Below are 18,390 nucleotides of genomic sequence, written 5' to 3'. Positions count from 1 at the left end.
AGGCTGATTGACGACGCTGGCAGTCCGGGTTGAGCTGCAGCCAGATATCGGGGTTCAAGATCCCTACACAAATCATGTCATCTTAAACAGCGTGGGGACTATATTTTATTTGTCTGACTGGTTTGGGGGACATGATGGCAGCCAAAGACTGCCAAGTCCTGATCCCCAAAAATCATTTCAACTGTAGCTTCTAATGTCAGTTGGGAGGGAGGAGGCCAGGTCATCCACACAGGACTGATGCTCTAGCAGCCTTGGTCTGGCGGAGGGACTGATGCTCTAGCAGACTTGGTCTGGCGGAGGGACTGATGCTCTAGCAGCCTTGGTCTGGGGGTGGGACTGATGCTCTAGCAGACTTGGTCTGAGGGTGAGACTGATGCTCTAGCAGACTTGGTCTGGGGGTGAGACTGATGCTCTAGCAGCCTTGGTCTGGGGGTGGGACTGATGCTCTAGCAGACTTGGTCTGGCGGAGGGACTGATGCTCTAGCAGCCTTGGTCTGGCGGTGGGACTGATGCTCTAGCAGACTTGGTCTGGGGGTGAGACTGATGCTCTAGCAGCCTTGGTCTGGGGGTGGGACTGATGCTCTAGCAGACTTGGTCTGGGGGTGGGACTGATGCTCTAGCAGCCTTGGTCTGGCGGAGGGACTGATGCTCTAGCAGCCTTGGTCTGGCGGTGGGACTGATGCTCTAGCAGACTTGGTCTGGGGGTGAGACTGATGCTCTAGCAGCCTTGGTCTGGGGGTGGGACTGATGCTCTAGCAGCCTTGGTCTGGGGGTGGGACTGATGCTCTAGCAGCCTTGGTCTGGCGGAGGGACCGATGCTCTAGCAGCCTTGGTCTGGCGGAGGGACTGATGCTCTAGCAGCCTTGGTCTGGGGGTGGGACTGATGCTCTAGCAGCCTTGGTCTGGCGGAGGGACCGATGCTCTAGCAGACTTGGTCTGGCGGTGGGACTGATGCTCTAGCAGACTTGGTCTGGCGGAGGGACTGATGCTCTAGCAGCCTTGGTCTGGCGGTGGGACTGATGCTCGAGCAGCCTTGGTCTGGCGGTGAGACTGCGTGTGAGTGAGCTGGACGAGGGCTGAAACACTGGGACTGGAAATGTCGCACTGCAGAGCTCTCAGACCAAGTCTTGCCAAGACCGCTTTCTTAATGTAATAAGCATTCAATTAAACGCTTTTTCTAAAACCGCAGCGATCGATGGACAGTTTTTCTTGAGCTGTCACTACCAGGAACAGCAGTGGGTTCTAATGAAACACAGCGCGCAGGGCTGCAGTGTTCTTACCGGGGGCGTAAGGCCATCAGGTTTGCGGGAGAGAGAGACAGGAGAGAGACAGGAGAGAGCGACAGGAGAGAGACAGGAGAGAGCGACAGGAGAGAGAGACAGGAGATCAGGAGTTCATGAGGAGGTGGAGGACAGCTTACCAGTCTGGAGGCTGCTGCTGTCTGAGCAGTGACAGGACGCTACGAAGCAATGAGACGAGGAGATTGATGAACATGCAGCTACAGTACACACAAACACACACACACGGTCACACACACACACGGTCACACACACACACGGTCACTCACTCACATGTTCCTGTTAGTCTATGCTGGGTCTTTGGACAATGAGGGGGAGGAAGCTGTCTGATTTGGTCATGTCCCCTGTCCACGCCCAGACCCAGGCCCAGGCAGGCCCAGGCAGGCCCAGGCCCAGACCCAGGCCCGGGCCCAGGCAGGCCCAGACCCAGACCCAGGTCCAGGCCCAGACCCAGACCCAGGCCTAGGCCCACACCCAGGCAGTGGTTGGCTGGAGAGAGCCAAGTGTATTAGCTGCTGCCTGTGGCATCATTAAGCAACAGGCCTAGTGAGAGCATTAGTCACTTGATTAAAAATGATAAAATAATAATCCCCAGAGCGGGGCGCTGGCCAGATGATGTCACTCCTAACGCTGTAATTGCATTAGCAGTTGTTTTGCATGAGAATGATTTTCCAGTAGGGCACAGAAGGGAAGCTCAGCAGAATGTATAGGAAGAGACAGACTGACGCAGCCCAGGATGGGAGAACTCAGTGAAGTAGATCAGCCTCCATACAGGGTTTGGCTGGCTGTTTACTGAGACACTATGCTATACAGTAGTAGGAGACACAACCGCCAAGATAGTGAATGGCGAGTGTGTGTGTGTGTAGGTGTAAGTGTGAGTGTGTGGGTGTGTATATGTGTGTGTGTGAGTGTGTCATACCTGAGACTTCTGGACAGGGTTCTTCAGGCCAGGGTCCAGGGTGATTCGTTCAGAGCGAGGCTGTCGTAGCAGGGGGTCGTGACACACAAACCCTGGGGGAGGACATGACATGAGTCACACAGGGGGAAGCAACACAGGACCCCACCCCTCCCAGCGGCCCCGCTGACCAAACATTCCTCACAAACGTCTCACTTTTAAACCAACAGCAGGAATCAGCTCGTTGCCCCCACCGTAGCTCACAGCGGGGAACATTCCAGCGACCGTCACACTCAGAGCACACATGAAGGCAGACTTCTCATCCAGCCAGACAGGCCTGCACACAGACCCTGGGGAAACAGCGCTATCTAAAGCTGTAAGCCACCTGTAATCCTGGCACAAGAGATGTCTCCGATACTAGCTGTTGAGAGACATACAGCGCGGTGGGCCTTATCGTGGGTCGTACTCCCTGCTCCTTCACATTCCCTGCCTCTTTAAAAGGTTTTCCCAGAGCGAACAGATTGTAAAACTCAAGAGGAGGTGGGGGTGAAAACGACTTTTTCTCCCGCAGTTCTCCTTCATACGTGGGGTGTATCAAATCACACGGACAGCATGGGCCCCGGGTTGTTTGTACTACCTCATCCAAGCCATCAGGTAAGACTCGGGCCTTCGCCACGTTCTTGTCTAAACGCGGCAATTATTACAAACACGGCTGACATTTTACTGACAGCTCCACACGAGGGTGTAATGAATGCTAATGGCATGCTGTCATTATTTACAGGCCTGGGATGAGGCCTGGGTGTTATCAGCCAAGAGAGCGCTGGGTTTGTTTGGTGAATAATAGACAGGGTATGTTTTACATGCCACTGCTCTCCCAGCCCAAGTCATGCATCAGTCCAAAGATAACTGGCAATTTATGATTCCCTCCACTCACTTAATGAGCAAGGGTGTGTGTGGAGGGGTAGTGGGGGGGGGGGGGGGGGGGGGCAGTGCTGGAGCCATGGGATAGCTGGCCCAGACACACACACACACACACAGCAGTCCCTCACTCAGTGTCAGGATGGAACCTTCTGGTTCTACTGCTCGTTGTGCCTCTACTTAGAGCTGACCAGCGGTTGGCTGCAGGATGTGAGCACCCTGACTGAGGATGCCTGCTCCGCTGCAGGGAGGGCTCCACATCGCTCAGTCTTGTACTGCCTGTGTACTTGTCAATCAATCCGTTTCTTGATAACGACAAAAATCTGAGATGTGTTCTGGTGAAGAATGAGCTTCAGGTGAGGACTTGCATTTGCATTTCTTTCCAAACTATGGGCTACCTGAGAACACCATAATTTGCGAGGAAAGGCAACATAACACAGATACATCATTTCTCTGCATGAAGAAACTCTGGTGTGTAAACAGTGTTGATCTCTGCCTTGGGCAGAGCATATTTGATGTCTGCATGCTAAGGATTGCTTTGGCTTCGTGATGCAAGATCCAGTTACCCAACAGGCCTTAATGACTCAAAAACAACCACATCTTTTGTTGACAGTTTCACCCGCTTGTCACTTATCGTCAATTAATAATAATGCCTGTGGTTTTAGCACGAAGCTGCAACCCTATTGTGGAGCCCTCCAGTTATTCGTTCAATCTGACTGTGAAGAGCTAGCTGGCTACACACACAGGGAGTGTTAAAGAAGAAAACAATAGCAGACTGTCTCCAACGCTTGAAACCCTCCAGGAGGCTATGGAAGTGCACATTAGGGAGCTCTCCTCCCCGGGAACAAGGGTTTACTGAGGAGGGCTTTAATAGAGGCAGCCACCGGCCAGGGGGCCCAGAGCTGTGGAACCTGCTGCAGGCTAGATCCCAGAGCTGTGGAACCTGCTGCAGGCTAGATCCCAGGGCTGTGGAACCTGCTGCAGGCTAGATCCCAGAGCTGTGGAACCTGCTGCAGGCTAGATCCCAGAGCTGTGGAACCTGCTGCAGGCTAGATCCCAGGGCTGTGGAACCTGCTGCAGGCTAGATCCCAGAGCTGTGGAACCTGCTGCAGGCTAGATCCCAGGGCTGTGGAACCTGCTGCAGGCTAGATCCCAGGGCTGTGGAACCTGCTGCAGGCTAGATCCCAGGGCTGTGGAACCTGCTGCAGGCTAGATCCCAGAGCTGTGGAACCTGCTGCAGGCTAGATCCCAGGGCTGTGGAACCTGCTGCAGGCTAGATCCCAGAGCTGTGGAACCTGCTGCAGGCTAGATCCCAGAGCTGTGGAACCTGCTGCAGGCTAGATCCCAGAGCTGTGGAACCTGCTGCAGGCTAGATCCCAGGGCTGTGGAACCTGCTGCAGGCTAGATCCCAGGGCTGTGGAACCTGCTGCAGGCTAGATCCCAGAGCTGTGGAACCTGCTGCAGGCTAGATCCCAGAGCTGTGGAACCTGCTGCAGGCTAGATCCCAGAGCTGTGGAACCTGCTGCAGGCTAGATCCCAGGGCTGTGGAACCTGCTGCAGGCTAGATCCCAGAGCTGTGGAACCTGCTGCAGGCTAGATCCCAGAGCTGTGGAACCTGCTGCAGGCTAGATCCCAGAGCTGTGGAACCTGCTGCAGGCTAGATCCCAGAGCTGTGGAACCTGCTGCAGGCTAGATCCCAGGGCTGTGGAACCTGCTGCAGGCTAGATCCCAGAGCTATGGAACCTGCTGCAGGCTAGATCCCAGAGCTGTGGAACCTGCTGCAGGCTAGATCCCAGGGCTGGCACACACCAGGGCCAGGAAAGTTTCCATGTCCTCCGGGCTGGCAGTCCTGGGCCAGGCTCCAGCACACAGGCAGATGAGGGGCTTGGAGGACAGGGATAGGAGGCACCGGAAAACTATGTGATGGAAATATCCTATATCGTCGTAAAAGGCACGAGACTTAACATTATAGTGGATACGCAGGAAACTGAGAGTATGCCAGGAGCATCAGATTGTCGTCTGAGCATGTAAGACGAGGTGTTGCAACCCTCACAGACATACACAAACTGGAATTCCTTCCTCCTAAAACAAGCTAATGGTAATCACACTCTCATCAGTGGCTTCACTGACAATACTCACCCACAAGAGAAAACATGTCTGATATCATGCTGGCCTTTATCTTCAGATCCAGAGGTGCGTCACTGAAAATAAAGAAAAAGTTACATCTTCAGTCACCACCCCCCCCCCCCCACCAAAAAAAAAAAATGAATGAGAAAAGAAAATAACATAACATTTTGTTCATTTAATGTCCTGCAATGTAATGTAAATGCTTTTATTCATGTCCACTGGATTGTTGGTCCTGCAGTCCATGCACACAGCACCAGGCTCCTTCCAGAAGCACCTACCAGCGTGCAACAGTCCAGTCCCTGAACTACACAGTACTTGAGAAACTGTTTGTAACTCCCAAGTCTAGCCCAGGCTACAGTTCAGTGCATCTAGCCAGTGGGTATTTATCAACAAATGAAGTGTAAATCCTCAAACACAGCATTTCCTCACGGGCAGTAGTTATTAACATGTCTATTTTCAGAGCTGAGGCGAGGATGTTTGTGTTTATGGGAAGAACAGAAGTATGCATATCTAAGAAAAACAAGAGTTTTTTGGAGCTAGCGGAGAGCGAAGTTTGCTGTAAGTGGTTGAGCAGAAACCACGGTTGACGAGATACAGTGATAAAGCCGGCTGGCACGGTCATTGTCCTTGTGAACCAGGATAACGTCTCACCAGGCCAGCGAGGGAGAGAGGTTGACCTCCAGAAGCCAGGGTTTCAGATTGGAGTCGATCAGCACGTCAAAACCATAGAGTTCTGTTGAGGCAAACACAATGAATTATGGGTATTCGCCAGAGAAGGGAAGCTCAGACCAGTTCAAAAGTCACAAATACAGGAAACAAACAACATTATCAAGGGCCCACTATCTAGCAGAAGGCAGACTGAGCTCTGCTATTGATTACATATAAAACTGCATGTTAAATATCCAATCATTCAATAGAGAAAATCCATAAAAAATGTGTGGGCTGACTGTGTTACATTCCCTAAATACATTTACATTTCAGCTCCATGATGACTTGTATAAGAACTTGACGACGAAAACCATGCCGTGCTTATGAGGATCCTCACGCACGCTCTAACTAGGCTCTCCTTCTTAGACGGTCTGTGGACATGCTGAGGTCAAGTTTATCTTTGGGTGACTTGCTGTACAAACTGGTTTGGTTTGTTGTTGGTCTACCTAATGTCAACTCAGTCACAAAGTGAGGCATTTGTCAATTCGAGGTGATGAGAAGCAGATGATTCTGACGGATCCTGAGCTCAGCTGAGTTTGGAAAGTTCTGGGAGTATTTTCCAGGCGAGAGAGACCTGGGGAATCAGACACCCGCATGCACGTCGCACTCCAACGCAAGCCTGGCGGAAAACAAAACAATAAAGGCCTTTTACGAAGCGGTCAGGGAGTTCTCTGTGTACAAACTCATCCGCCCCCCACCTTCTCCTGTTGTAAACAGCTGGGTCAGCGTCACTGCTGGGCTGGAAGCCCTGTGGACGACCTGGTCTCCTCTCCCTCATTCCAGCACTCTGGGGAGGGCCTGCCCTGTAGCTCACAGCCCTGAAAACCACTGACTTTTACTGTGACGGGGCAGAGCACTGGCCATGAAGCCAGGGGGAAAACTATCCTAATGGCACTTCAAAAGAAAAGTCTCTGCTCTGGAACAGGGCCAGAGGTTGGAGTTTCCAGGGTTGTTTAATCTAGCGGCTCACACACTAACCCGGCCCGAGGGCACATGGTTTACTTACTGGGGCGGGAGGACGCAGGATAATGATATTACGAAGGAAGTCGCAATTATGAAAAACCCTTTCAGAAAGAAAACAGACATTCAAGCACTTAACTCCATGCTGTCCGTCAAGGGCACGCAACCACTAGAGTTGAAAGTATAAAAAAAAAAAAAACTCAAAGTAAAACTCAACTCTTGCTAGGGTAGTATTAAGCAAAATGTGTCAATGCTCTCCTTTGGCCAAGACCAATCTCTCTCTGGGTAAAGACTGGACCTAGAAAGCCAAACAGTAGTTGCTAAGCAGAACGCTGGGATTTTCTTTTCCATCCACAGGCTGATCCATCTCTCCTCCTCCTCTCTCTCTCTTTAAATAAAACACACACACACACACACTAAGTCACACAGAGCCATAAAACATAATGTGTAAGTCTTGAGGAAGGGAGCGCTGGAATAAGAGGGTTTGAGCCTGGAGTTCCTCATCAGTGCCACCACAACAACGGGAGCGAGGGGGGAAAAAACTGCACCTCGCCAGTCCCCGACAGGCAGGCTCCATGCGCCGCGCATTTTCCTCCAATTAGAAGCAGACGCCACTCCAGCCCCCAGAGTCCCCGGAGCCGCTGGCTCGCTGCTGGGCGCGTTTGTTCTGAGGCCGGGTTCAGCGCTGCCTGGGGAGCTGTTAATGTGGCCACGGAGAGACCGCAAAACACCATCACAGACTCAGTCAACATCCACAACACGCCCATTAAGAGAGGGAGGACAAGAAGAAGAAGAAGGAGGAGGAGGAGAAGAAAGAGAATGCCGAGAGAGAAGACGACCAAGAGAAGGGTTAAGTTGTGTTTTTACTACTTCATGAAAGCAGCTGGAAACTTCACCACAACAGACCACGCCAGGACCATTATCTTCCCTCCCTGGCCATGCAGGGCATCAGCCCACAATAACAACAACATGAAGCGTCTCCTTGGCATGTGTTTTAGCTGTTAGTCAAGTGATAAGATGAGATCTGTCAGATGGCTGGCCGGAAAGACGCACAACAATGAAAAAGAGTTGACTTTGTTTATTAGAACGAGCTGCACGGATCATGTGACCAAGCTGCTCGGATCATGTGACCTTTCCACGACAGAGTGGTCAGATGAGTGAGGCACATGCTTCACAACTGTCCTTATATACAATGGATAGACAAGTTCATATATAGAGTGCACAGAGCTTTTCCTTACATGGCCAATCACAGTCAGCAACTGGGTACAGTAGGAAAGGCAAACAGGTGATAACATCATACCTCATGTAAGGCTGTTTCCACATATTTCTTGCTTACGGTCTCCAGAGAGTCTGGACATATCGTTCCATATCTATATGCGGACTGTAAGAGGCCCACTTCATGACCTCTTGACCTCAGCAAGAGACAAGTCTCTTGTGTACAAAAACTCTGTGTATCATCAAAATCATTGATGACAAGTCCATTGCATCAATCTGAAATCAGGCACTAATGTTGAACAGTTTCTCTGCTGCTGTAGAAAGAGCAACAACTTCAGAGTCAAACGCCTGAAGACTGGAACCTACAGTGACCCGATGTAGTCCACCTCCATCACTACGCAGTCCACCTCCATCACTATGCAGTCCACCTCCATCACTACGCAGTCCACCTCCATCACTACGCAGTCCACCTCCATCACTACGCTGTCCACCTCCATCACTACGCTGTCCACCTCCATCACTACGCTGTCCACCTCCATCACTACGCTGTCCACCTCCATCACTACGCTGTCCACCTCCATCACTACGCTGTCCACTTCCATCACTAAGCTGTCCACCTCAATCACTACGCAGTCCCAGTTAAAGCTTGCAAAGGATTCATAATAACCATACGTCTATTTTAAGGGACAGACAGACAAATGCTGGGCAGGGAAAGTGGTGTAAAGCTCAAACCGCTGTAGGATCTCCATGAGAGATGTTCAGTGCACACAGGACCAGTAAGAGGAATGTTTTGTGTGTAATGAAATAGGGCCTTTGGCTTGGCTAATCAGATCTCAGTCAAAACATCTCGTAATCAGCATCCCTCTGTAAAAACTCTGTCCATTAATCATAAGGCCGTGGAACAGAACAGCATGGGTGGCATTTCTCCTCTCACACACACACACACACACACACACACACACACACTCAAACTCGCACTCGCACAGGAATCATCTAACCAAGGAAAGTTAAAAAAGCAATGTTGTTTTTACTTCTTCCCACATCAGACGAGACAGTTATAAAGGGCTTTTGTAACAGTCGGCCCATTTAGACAGGCAGAGCACTTACTGTATAAAGCACCAGTCCCATTTGAAAACAATAAACATTGTATTAAACACATTAACATAGCAGGGAATAATTTGCTGCAAATTAAGATTACAACGTGCTTTATGGTGCTGCGTAGCGGTGCTGCGTGGCTCCAGTACAGACATGGCAGACATTGAAACAATGGCTGCTGTTCTAAGGGCACATACGCCGCCCTCAGCCACAATTATTTAGCACGATACAGCTCAAAGCCTATTTGTGTTAGGCTTTTTATTGGTGCGTGGCAACAGAGAGAGAGATGCAGAGAGAGAGAATAGCTAGAGAGGAGAGAGACTAAAAGGGAAGGAGAGAGACTAGCAGGGGAGGAGAGAGACTAGCAGGGGCGGAGAGACCTGCAAGAGAGGAGAGATACCTGCAAGAGAGGAGAGAGACCTGCAGGGGAGAGAGACTAGCAGAGGAGGAGAGAGACTAGCAGGGGAGGAGAGAGACTAGCAGGGGAGGAGAGAGACCTGCAGGACAAGAGAAAGACCTGCAGGGGAGGAGAGAGACTAGCAGGGGAGGAGAGAGACTAGCAGGGGAGGAGAGAGACTAGCAGGGGAGGAGAGAGACTAGCAGGGGCGGATTTATTTAAAGAGAAGATAAAGCACACAGTGATCCTGGCCTCCCTGGAGCAGAGGACGGCCTCTCGCACTCATGTTTTACACTGGCTCCTACATGTCTCCTCTCTCTCTCTCTCACACACACACACACACACACACACACACAATGCATCAGGCTCACCTTGAGAGGTAGAAGAGAGCTAAGCTGAGGGTGGTCCTACAACTGTCACTGTCAGTCTTTGGAAATCTAATCTCTTAGACACACTGTCAATGCAATAGTGTAATTATACTGTAGCTTGGGGCGATGTGAAGACAACAAAATTACACCACATTCAAAAGTAATATGATATCTCTTCTAAAGTAATGAGCATGCTCGTCACAGCCCACAATGTATGTACCAAAGAGACAGACCTAATTACTTGAAGGTAATGCATGCATGATTTTGTGTGAGAGAGATAAAGAGATAAAGAGACAGAGAGAGAGAGAGAAACAGAGAGAGAGAGAGAGAGAGAGAGAGAGAGAGAGAGAGAGAGAGAGAGAGAGAAAGACAGAGACAGAGAAAGACAGAGACAGAGAGAGAGAGAGAGAGAGAGAGAGAGAGAGAGAGAGAGAGAGAGAGAGAGAGAGAGAGAGAGACAGAGAGAGAGAGAGAGAGAGAGAGAGAGAGAGAGAGAGAGACAGAGACAGAGAGAGGGGGGGGAGAAAAACAAATGTTCCCATTCATGCCTCTTCCTGTCACTCTCTCACATGAGGATGCAGCATCTGGTGCCATCAGGTCCAGAGCTGATTCATGTCCACTTGGCGTGCATGCAACATGAGGGTCACATCAGACCCAGCTCATCCCGTAAACACCCCCCCCCCCTACCGTTCACACCCCGGCCCGCGCTACCCAGGGCACCCCTGCTATCTGTATGCAGGTGACAGCCAGATCGTGTGGGTGTGACCTGGTCCACAGCCCAAACAACCACCAGCCGGGGCTCTGTTATGTCTACAGAGAACTGTCAGAAGTGCAGGGGACTCTCTTTTACCTGTACACTGTGACATGGGACAGAGAAGTGAAGAGAGAGAGATGGAGGGAGAGAGAGCTGGAGGGAAGGAGAGGGAGAGAGAGAGAGAGAGAGAGAGGAGAGAGAGAGAGAGAGCTGGAGGGAGGGAGAGAGAGAGAGCGAGCTGGAGAGAGAGAGAGAGAGAGAGAGAGAGAGAGAGAGAGCTGGAGGGAGAGAGAGAGCTGGAGGGAGAGAGAGAGAGCTGGAGGGAGAGAGAGAGAGAGAGAGAGAGAGAGAGAGAGAGAGAGAGAGAGAGAGAGAGAGAGAGAGAGAGAGAGAGAGAGAGAGAGAGAGAGAGAGAGAGAGCTGGAGGGAGAGAGAGAGCTGGAGGGAGAGAGAGAGAGCTGGAGGGAGAGAGAGAGAGCTGGAGGGAGAGAGAGAGAGCTGGAGGGAGAGAAAGGCTGACTCTAGGAAAGAGAACAAGACCAGGGAGACAGAGTGAGTTGAAGAGAGCCGAGAGCTCCGGAGGAGGAGGAGGAGGGAGGAGGAGAGGCTCTTAGGGGAGGCTAAGCCGACGTGCCTGCGTACCAACCCCGCCAAAACCGAGCTGAGAACGCTGACAATTAGTGCCAACACCAACATCGGTAACGGCTCTGAAATGGAGTTCACACGAGCCGGGTGCTGCACAGGAGCAGCCAAGAAAACAGTCAGCCTGAATCGGACAGACCTGAGAGGCAGAGGAGAAAAGGAAGCAGTCCTGCCTCAGTCAACACCAGGCGCTCTGAAGCAGCCAGCCAGCCATAGAACAGCCGAGGCCTGCAGCAGGAAGCCTGTACCACGCTGAACGAGCCGGCTGCACAGCCACTGTGGAGAGAGGGGAGGTCGTACCGAAGCAGTTGGTCTTGTGGGGAACAAACATCTTGCAGGCGGTGGCTATCTGCAGCTCGGCGCTCAGCACAGCTTTGATGATGAGATCTTCTACCTGGCTCATCAGCACTACAACACACAGAGCACACCGAGGTCAGAGGTCAGGATCTCCTCCTGGAAAACACCACTTCATACAAAGAGCACATTGTCTGTACCCAGACACACACAGAGGGGTACACTCTACACGTTTGTTTTTGCTAAGACAGAAGTGACGATATTATTGATGCTCACTGGGCTAGAGGGAGAACAAGCGCTTGTATTCACCTGTGGTGTCTTTCCCCTCCTGCTTCAAATACCTCAGCATCGCGCTCATGCTCCACTTGTTCCCATAATCCTCCACTTCAGGGTCATCGCAACTGAAAAAGAACAAAAGGCATTCAGGGTCTGGCTTCATCCCACGGCAACCTGGCGAATGAGGTCCCTGCGACACTGCCCCAGCTCTGACCCACAGAAACAACAACAGAGTTCATCTGGCATTCCACAAGGACAATACAAAAGCCCCAATCACCAATCAAGGGATGAATCTGTTTCACCTTTCATTACTAGACCAACAGACAGCCTTTCATCTGGAGAGAACCCGAAAGAATGACTGCGGGGGAGGTGGAGAGCAGCTGCAGTCTGTCCCTGCTCACCTGACGTAGGCATGGCTCTTCTTGTTGACGCTGTAGTTGGTGAGGTGCATGAACTGGTTCTTGATGTTCTTGGCGGCGCGGTCGTACTTCACCGTGGCAAACCTGTGGGAATGACACACTTGCTTTGAGTCAGGAGAGTCAGGTGGCTGAGCGGTGAGGGAATCGGGCTAGTAATCCGAAGGTTGCCAGTTCGATTCCCGGTCATGCCAACTGACGTTGTGTCCTTCACCCTACTTGCCTCAGGGGGAATGTCCCTGTACTTACTGTAAGTCGCTCTGGATAAGAGCGTCTGCTAAATGACTAAATGACTAAATGTAAATGTAAATGCTTTACAACACGAGAACGTCACAACAACGACACGTGTGAGACACGGTACCTGCCGTGCATACGCATGAGGCTGACCCTGGGGCATGTTTTGGGCATCTGTATTTAACAGGAATGGACACCACATGTAAAGTGAATTCCTTGGCATGTACCACAGGGAGTACCTGTCCTCCACTAAAAGGGGCGTCAGGAGAGGGAGCAGGTTGGGAGTTTGTTTAGGCTCACAGCTTATTATCCAGCAGAGGTCAACTAAACAGTCATTCTGTCCAGCAGAAACATCCGTCAGTCCCAAGCGCAGACACGCTCTTACCGCTGAGACAATGGAAAGCTGCGCTTGAATCCACCACCAAACCCTAGCTTGGGTGGCTGAGCCCAGAGCGAAGAGCGCCCTCTTCTGGTGCTCAGCTTGAGCTGTTAAACCTGCTACGCTACTGGTGCGATCCCATGCTAATGAAATGTCCAAGCAAGATCTTGTTAAGCATACGTACACACCGTGACATGAGCCCTGCCCCAGCTCACCTGATCAGGCCCTGCCCCCAGCTCACCAGGGGTGCGTTTCCCGATAACAATGGATCGTAGCAACGATCGAGCAAAATAACGAAACCATCGATATTTCTTACGTGCGTTTCCCAAACATGCTCGTAAGGAGTAGGCTAATCTATGCGATTTCAAGAGCTACGAATTTTCAAGAAACACTTTACGGTGTCTTTGGGAACGGCCCGTAAAACTAAGATTCGTTGTACGATGGATTCTACGATCAACTTAGACTTACGAAGCTTTCGGGAAACGCAGCCCAGGTCAGGCCCTGCCCCCAGCTCACCTGGTCAGGCCCTGCCCCCAGCTCACCTGGTCAGGCCCCTCCCCCAGCTCACCTGTTCAGGCCCTGCCCCCAGCTCACCTGGTCAGGCCCTGCCCCCAGTTTACCTGGTCAGGCCCCTCCCTCAGCTCACCTGTTCAGGCCCTGCCCCCAGCTCACCTGGTCAGGCCCTGCCCCCAGCTCACCTGGTCAGGCCCTCCTCGTACAGGTAGATCGCCAAGGGGTCGTAGGACGTCACCAGTACATACAGACGCACGTCAAACTTGAAGTCTGGAACAAAAGCACCAGCGGAACAAGATCACTCACCATACTGTACCATACTGTACCATACTGTACTGTGATGTGCTGTTTTGTAAAGTGTAGTATAGTTTAGTATTTTTATATTATGTGATCTTGATCTCCTTCATACATAAGCACAGTGGCTGGCATTAGAGCGAGAAAGTCATTATGGAGAATACATTTTTAATTCATCATGATCAACTACTAGCCACATCCCAACAAACAACCCTTAAACTGATGTACCATGTGGTCAGTGGAGAGCAGCTCCTGGCCTGAGGGGTAATAACTCACCATCTATCAGTAGAGGGTTGTTAATGTAGCGAGACACCAAGATATTCTCATCCAGAGGAATCTGGTTTGGCTGCAGATAACAATAGAAGGTATTAGGCCACGTTACAGAGCAAACAACCTAGCTGCTCATGCTCTGTGCACCTGGGAGAAACACACATCTTCAATGAAACTGTAACCTCTGCTCTCTGATGGACTAGGCCTGTCCGCAGCCTGATTTGGGTCTGGAAGCCTGATGCTGTGAAGGAGCTGGGTCATTTATGAGGCTAAAATGCGGAGCAGGTGGAGAAGCTGAGTAGATGGGAGGAGCAGCTGACCTCAAGGCTGGCTCACGTTCAGAGAAAACCCAAGAAATGAATGTCCTTCTCATCCAAATATCACCCTGACATTCTTTCCACTGTTTTATAAAAATGCCTCAGAAGAAAGAAAGGAAAAAGCACAGATAGGTTGTCCAAGACAGGGAACCTTGTGGAAAATATCCAAAGCCAAACCCTTGAAGTGTGTGATTTACTCGACAATGCTTAATGTCTATGACACACACTGTTTCATGCTTATTATCAAAGGAGTTCTACTGCGCCACCCCCAACAAGCAACTGCCCAGATTGTTTCACTTACAACAAGGTTTCCTCAGGTCACAAGCTAACCCTGTGAGGTTTGGAATACACTTACAGTATCAGTCCTGTGTGTCTACAAGCAGTAATGTTGGACAGTTGTATATCTGAGGTTTGTTCCTTACATTGCTGACCAGGTAGATGCCACGGCCTCTGGAGGAAGCAACAGGCTTGATGATCCAGGGACCCTTGTCCCTGGTAAAAGAACCTGAAGAATGAGGCAGAACAAGACGAAGACCCAGTGAGAGAGGTAACCGGACATCAGTAGTGGCTTCTTGTGTTTACATTAACAGTGAACCGTGAGAGTAAACAGATGTTAGTGGACCCATGGTGGACCAAACAGTAGGGAATGAACTTACAGCAGAATTCCTGGTACTCTGAGGGAAGCACAAACGTCTGAGGAACGATGTGGAAGTTTTTGAAGCCGTGAGCTTGCTGCATCCGCTGGATGTTTTTATACAGTCGGTCTTTGCGAGTCAGTTCATATGACCTGGAAATGCACGAGGGAATTGACCTTTACGCTTGACATGCTTGCGTTCTACACAGTTTGGATGCTGAGAGAAATAAGACCTTGTACAAACACAATAGCAACAAGACTCCTCCTGCATGACAGTTTGATTCATTTCATGTTTTAAGACGGCCCAGTTCCAAACTAAATGTACTTTGCTGAGGAAGCCAACATACACATAGCTGATTTCAGAGGCTTTAAAATGGCTGAGCGGTTTTGAACTTCTGCAAATGTACCGCAGATGATTCACAGCGTCGTACCTGGGGAAGTGGTTAACCTTCTGGAAGTCTTGAAGGCTGCGTAGCAGGTAAGGCTTAAGGTGGGACCCTGTCCACATGAGGTTGAAGTCATTACTGTTTGGATGGACCTAGAAAACAAACATTTCCTTCAGGTCCACAGCGTAACACTAAAGTGTTAACACAAGATACTAGCTTGAAGATAAATCGAAATGCATGAAGTATTTCTTTTGTTGCCGATTAAAATAATATAGAGAACTCAAAATATATAGTGTTATAGGTACACTGGTGTCAAACATACTTTCCAGTCTCCACAGAAAGTCCTCAGAATCAGTTTAAAACATCTGATCTCCCATGTGCAGTTATGTTAGAGTAAACCTGGGGCTCATATCACAAAACTCAAGCCTCGCTCTTTCATTGATATCAAAGCGATGACCAGCTATTTCCCTCACTGTGACAGTATTTTACACATGCTTTGTTTTATCTCTATCACTCTGCGCTCTTTGAGAAGAAGAAGCAAGTTTGCCACAGCCTTTCTCTCGCGGCTATGAGAAAGACAGATGTTAGCAATACGGGGCTATTAAACTCTGGCTCAGGAGAGGCGGTGGCAGACACCAGTCCACCTTTGATGATGGGTTTACTGGGAGTCAAGAGGCATTGAAGTGAAATGAAAAGGGAATTAATAGTACGTGCGTGGATGGAGCGATAATGGTGAGTGGGCTCCCTTGTGAAATATAATTAACGCCTCTGATGGCCAACTCTCTGATTCATGGGTGCATTCCCAGGCTTGGAAGCAGCATTAGTATGACCCATCCCACATTCTAGACTGCCAGAGAACCAGACTGAGAAGTAATTCTATGCTCAATCAAGACTGTACTGTACTAAAAGGCTTGTATTCTACAAACCTGTATGGAATTATTCTGTAGGGAAAGTATGGGTCAGTGGTTAGAGCACTTAGCCACGGATCATGAGGTTGCTGGTTCAAATCCCCTACCATGTACAATCTGTCACTTTAGATAACAGCATCTGCTAAATAACTACGTTGTGATTAAATGTTACCTCATGGAAGCCATGATTGGTCAGTATACCGCGTACCAGGCGACTCTCTGTCCGTACGATCTTAAAACCCAGGTTGTACTGTTCTGCAATAAGACAATAACTTTATTACATGACTATCTCAGCACTGGGAGGATGGTAGAACATTTCACCTGAACACTTTAATTCAGCATTGTTTAGTAGTGGATACATGACTGACAGAAGTACCTCCAATAGAGCGCATGTTGACATCTTTAGAGACTATGGCTTCCGCATAGAAGACCACAACTGGTATTTTCCTGCTACAGCCACTCCATGCAATGCAAAGATGGTCCCTGAAGATGTAAACACAGAGAATGATAAATAACAGTGTGTCATAAATAAATAGGGAGTAAAATATCTTCTCTGACTTTTGTCTTTCTGCTCCAGTGAAACCAAACAAAGTCAATTGAAACATAAATCATAAAAAAGGGGGCCCTGCTTGGAAAGCCCCATCAGGGAAATAAAAAAACAACATCCATTTTGAGGACTCGTTTTGGATTAGTTTAAAGTCCTGCATAATACTACATGGTGAGCTTACCTCAGTTTAGAGGAATGCATTCAGTCAAGATGTTTACTCCAGCAGAGAAGATACAGGTCGAACCACACACAGTCACACAGGATTCAATAACAAACCCGTCAACTGGCAACCGCCATGGTAAAACTGCACTCAGAATATCTGATAGAGCCAGACACAGCCCGCCTATCTGGAGCTGTAGAGTAGATAAGATGGCGTGCTGATGGAGCAGAACTCTATCAGACGTGACCATTCTGGATAAGGATGGGCGAGGTGGGGAGGCATGTAAACAATAGATGCTCTCCTGGCTCATATATCCAGACATGTCCAACAGCAGAGCGGCTCTTGTTAGACATGGTCTACTGTTTCACGTAGACTACAGAACCAACCAGAAACATAGTAGAGAGAGACCAGCACGGTTGTTGTAAATGTGCTTTGTAAAATAAGGGCTCAGGGTAGAATGAACAGGACGGTATAACAGCAAACACATTTAATGTGAGGTAGCCAAATATGAAATTATTTAGGAGTGGAGGCAGTTATAAGAATAAATCAAACCCATTTCAAATAAAGATACTACAGTGTAGATGTTAGAGAGTAGCCTGTGAGTCTCTAGTCCAGAGAATAGGGAGTTTTAAGGAGATCTCGTGGTTATACTGTCCAGGCCGCTTGTCCACAAGAAAAACCCTTCAGCCTGCTGAAGACCTCCCTGTGACAGTCAACTGGAGGTCAAAGCTTGTAGTTAAAATAACCAGGGATACTTTGGGACAAGGGAGGGAAGAAACAAACATAACGTTCTTCATCAGTTACTTCTTAGTTTACTAAACTTGATGGAAAATGTTCAGCTATGTCTTCGTTTTGCCTCTTAAAAAGTGTATACCAAATACAGATGATTAATTTAAGTCTGGTTAAGATCAATGTGATGGGGGTTTCTCTGTAACCTTAAACAAGTTTATTTATCAATGCTCCGAAAATACCAGACGATAGTCTAAGAATAGCATAACCATGCTGGATGTATATAGTCAAATTAGAAATAGCGGTATAATCTAGCCTATACTAGCTGGATGCTGTGTGATCCATTAGCTAACATCCCAGGGGGATAAATTCAATGTTTTTCCTGTGTTGAGTTCCCTTTGGAATCGAGTAATACGCTTAATTACAAACGTAATCATTAGAGCCACGTACTCGAGCTCGTCCTCCGAGGAAGACTCCGAATCCTCTTTGGCCTGGATCACAGCTGGCATTTCCTCCACAGTGAGGGGGGAAGGCACACCTGATGAAACCTGCTTTCAGTCAGCTTGCTGAAGTTATATCTGGAGACATCTTCGGCCTCCAACGTCGGCTCCTGTCAAGTCGATAAAACACACACAGTACATAATCGAGCAGAACCC

General features: G+C 49.4%; 1 protein-coding gene across 4 annotated transcripts in view; it reads right to left on the bottom strand.

The window, feature by feature from the left end:
- The window catches only part of ttll5 (tubulin tyrosine ligase-like family, member 5), a 55,675-nt gene that overhangs the window by 36,701 nt on the left and 584 nt on the right, over positions 1 to 18,390 (bottom strand). For 3 of the 4 annotated variants that reach the window (XM_062469915.1, XM_062469918.1, XM_062469917.1), the window contains exons 2-16: positions 18,185 to 18,344; positions 16,675 to 16,781; positions 16,471 to 16,553; positions 15,436 to 15,542; positions 15,027 to 15,157; positions 14,793 to 14,875; positions 14,060 to 14,129; positions 13,675 to 13,759; positions 12,349 to 12,450; positions 11,981 to 12,072; positions 11,678 to 11,785; positions 5,890 to 5,971; positions 5,251 to 5,312; positions 2,218 to 2,309; positions 1,421 to 1,459 (exon numbers count right to left, since the gene is read on the bottom strand). In XM_062469915.1, the coding sequence (XP_062325899.1) occupies positions 1,421 to 1,459; positions 2,218 to 2,309; positions 5,251 to 5,312; positions 5,890 to 5,971; positions 11,678 to 11,785; positions 11,981 to 12,072; positions 12,349 to 12,450; positions 13,675 to 13,759; positions 14,060 to 14,129; positions 14,793 to 14,875; positions 15,027 to 15,157; positions 15,436 to 15,542; positions 16,471 to 16,553; positions 16,675 to 16,781; positions 18,185 to 18,243 (1,302 nt within the window). In that variant the 5' untranslated portion in view covers positions 18,244 to 18,344. The remainder of the gene's footprint in view (positions 1 to 1,420; positions 1,460 to 2,217; positions 2,310 to 5,250; positions 5,313 to 5,889; positions 5,972 to 11,677; positions 11,786 to 11,980; positions 12,073 to 12,348; positions 12,451 to 13,674; positions 13,760 to 14,059; positions 14,130 to 14,792; positions 14,876 to 15,026; positions 15,158 to 15,435; positions 15,543 to 16,470; positions 16,554 to 16,674; positions 16,782 to 18,184; positions 18,345 to 18,390) is intronic. The other variant, XM_062469916.1, reaches the window with a different exon arrangement.

This window comes from Osmerus eperlanus, chromosome 9, assembly GCF_963692335.1.
Source record: "Osmerus eperlanus chromosome 9, fOsmEpe2.1, whole genome shotgun sequence".
Lineage (NCBI taxonomy): Eukaryota > Metazoa > Chordata > Actinopteri > Osmeriformes > Osmeridae > Osmerus > Osmerus eperlanus.
This window is presented reverse-complemented; position numbering and strand designations above follow the sequence as displayed.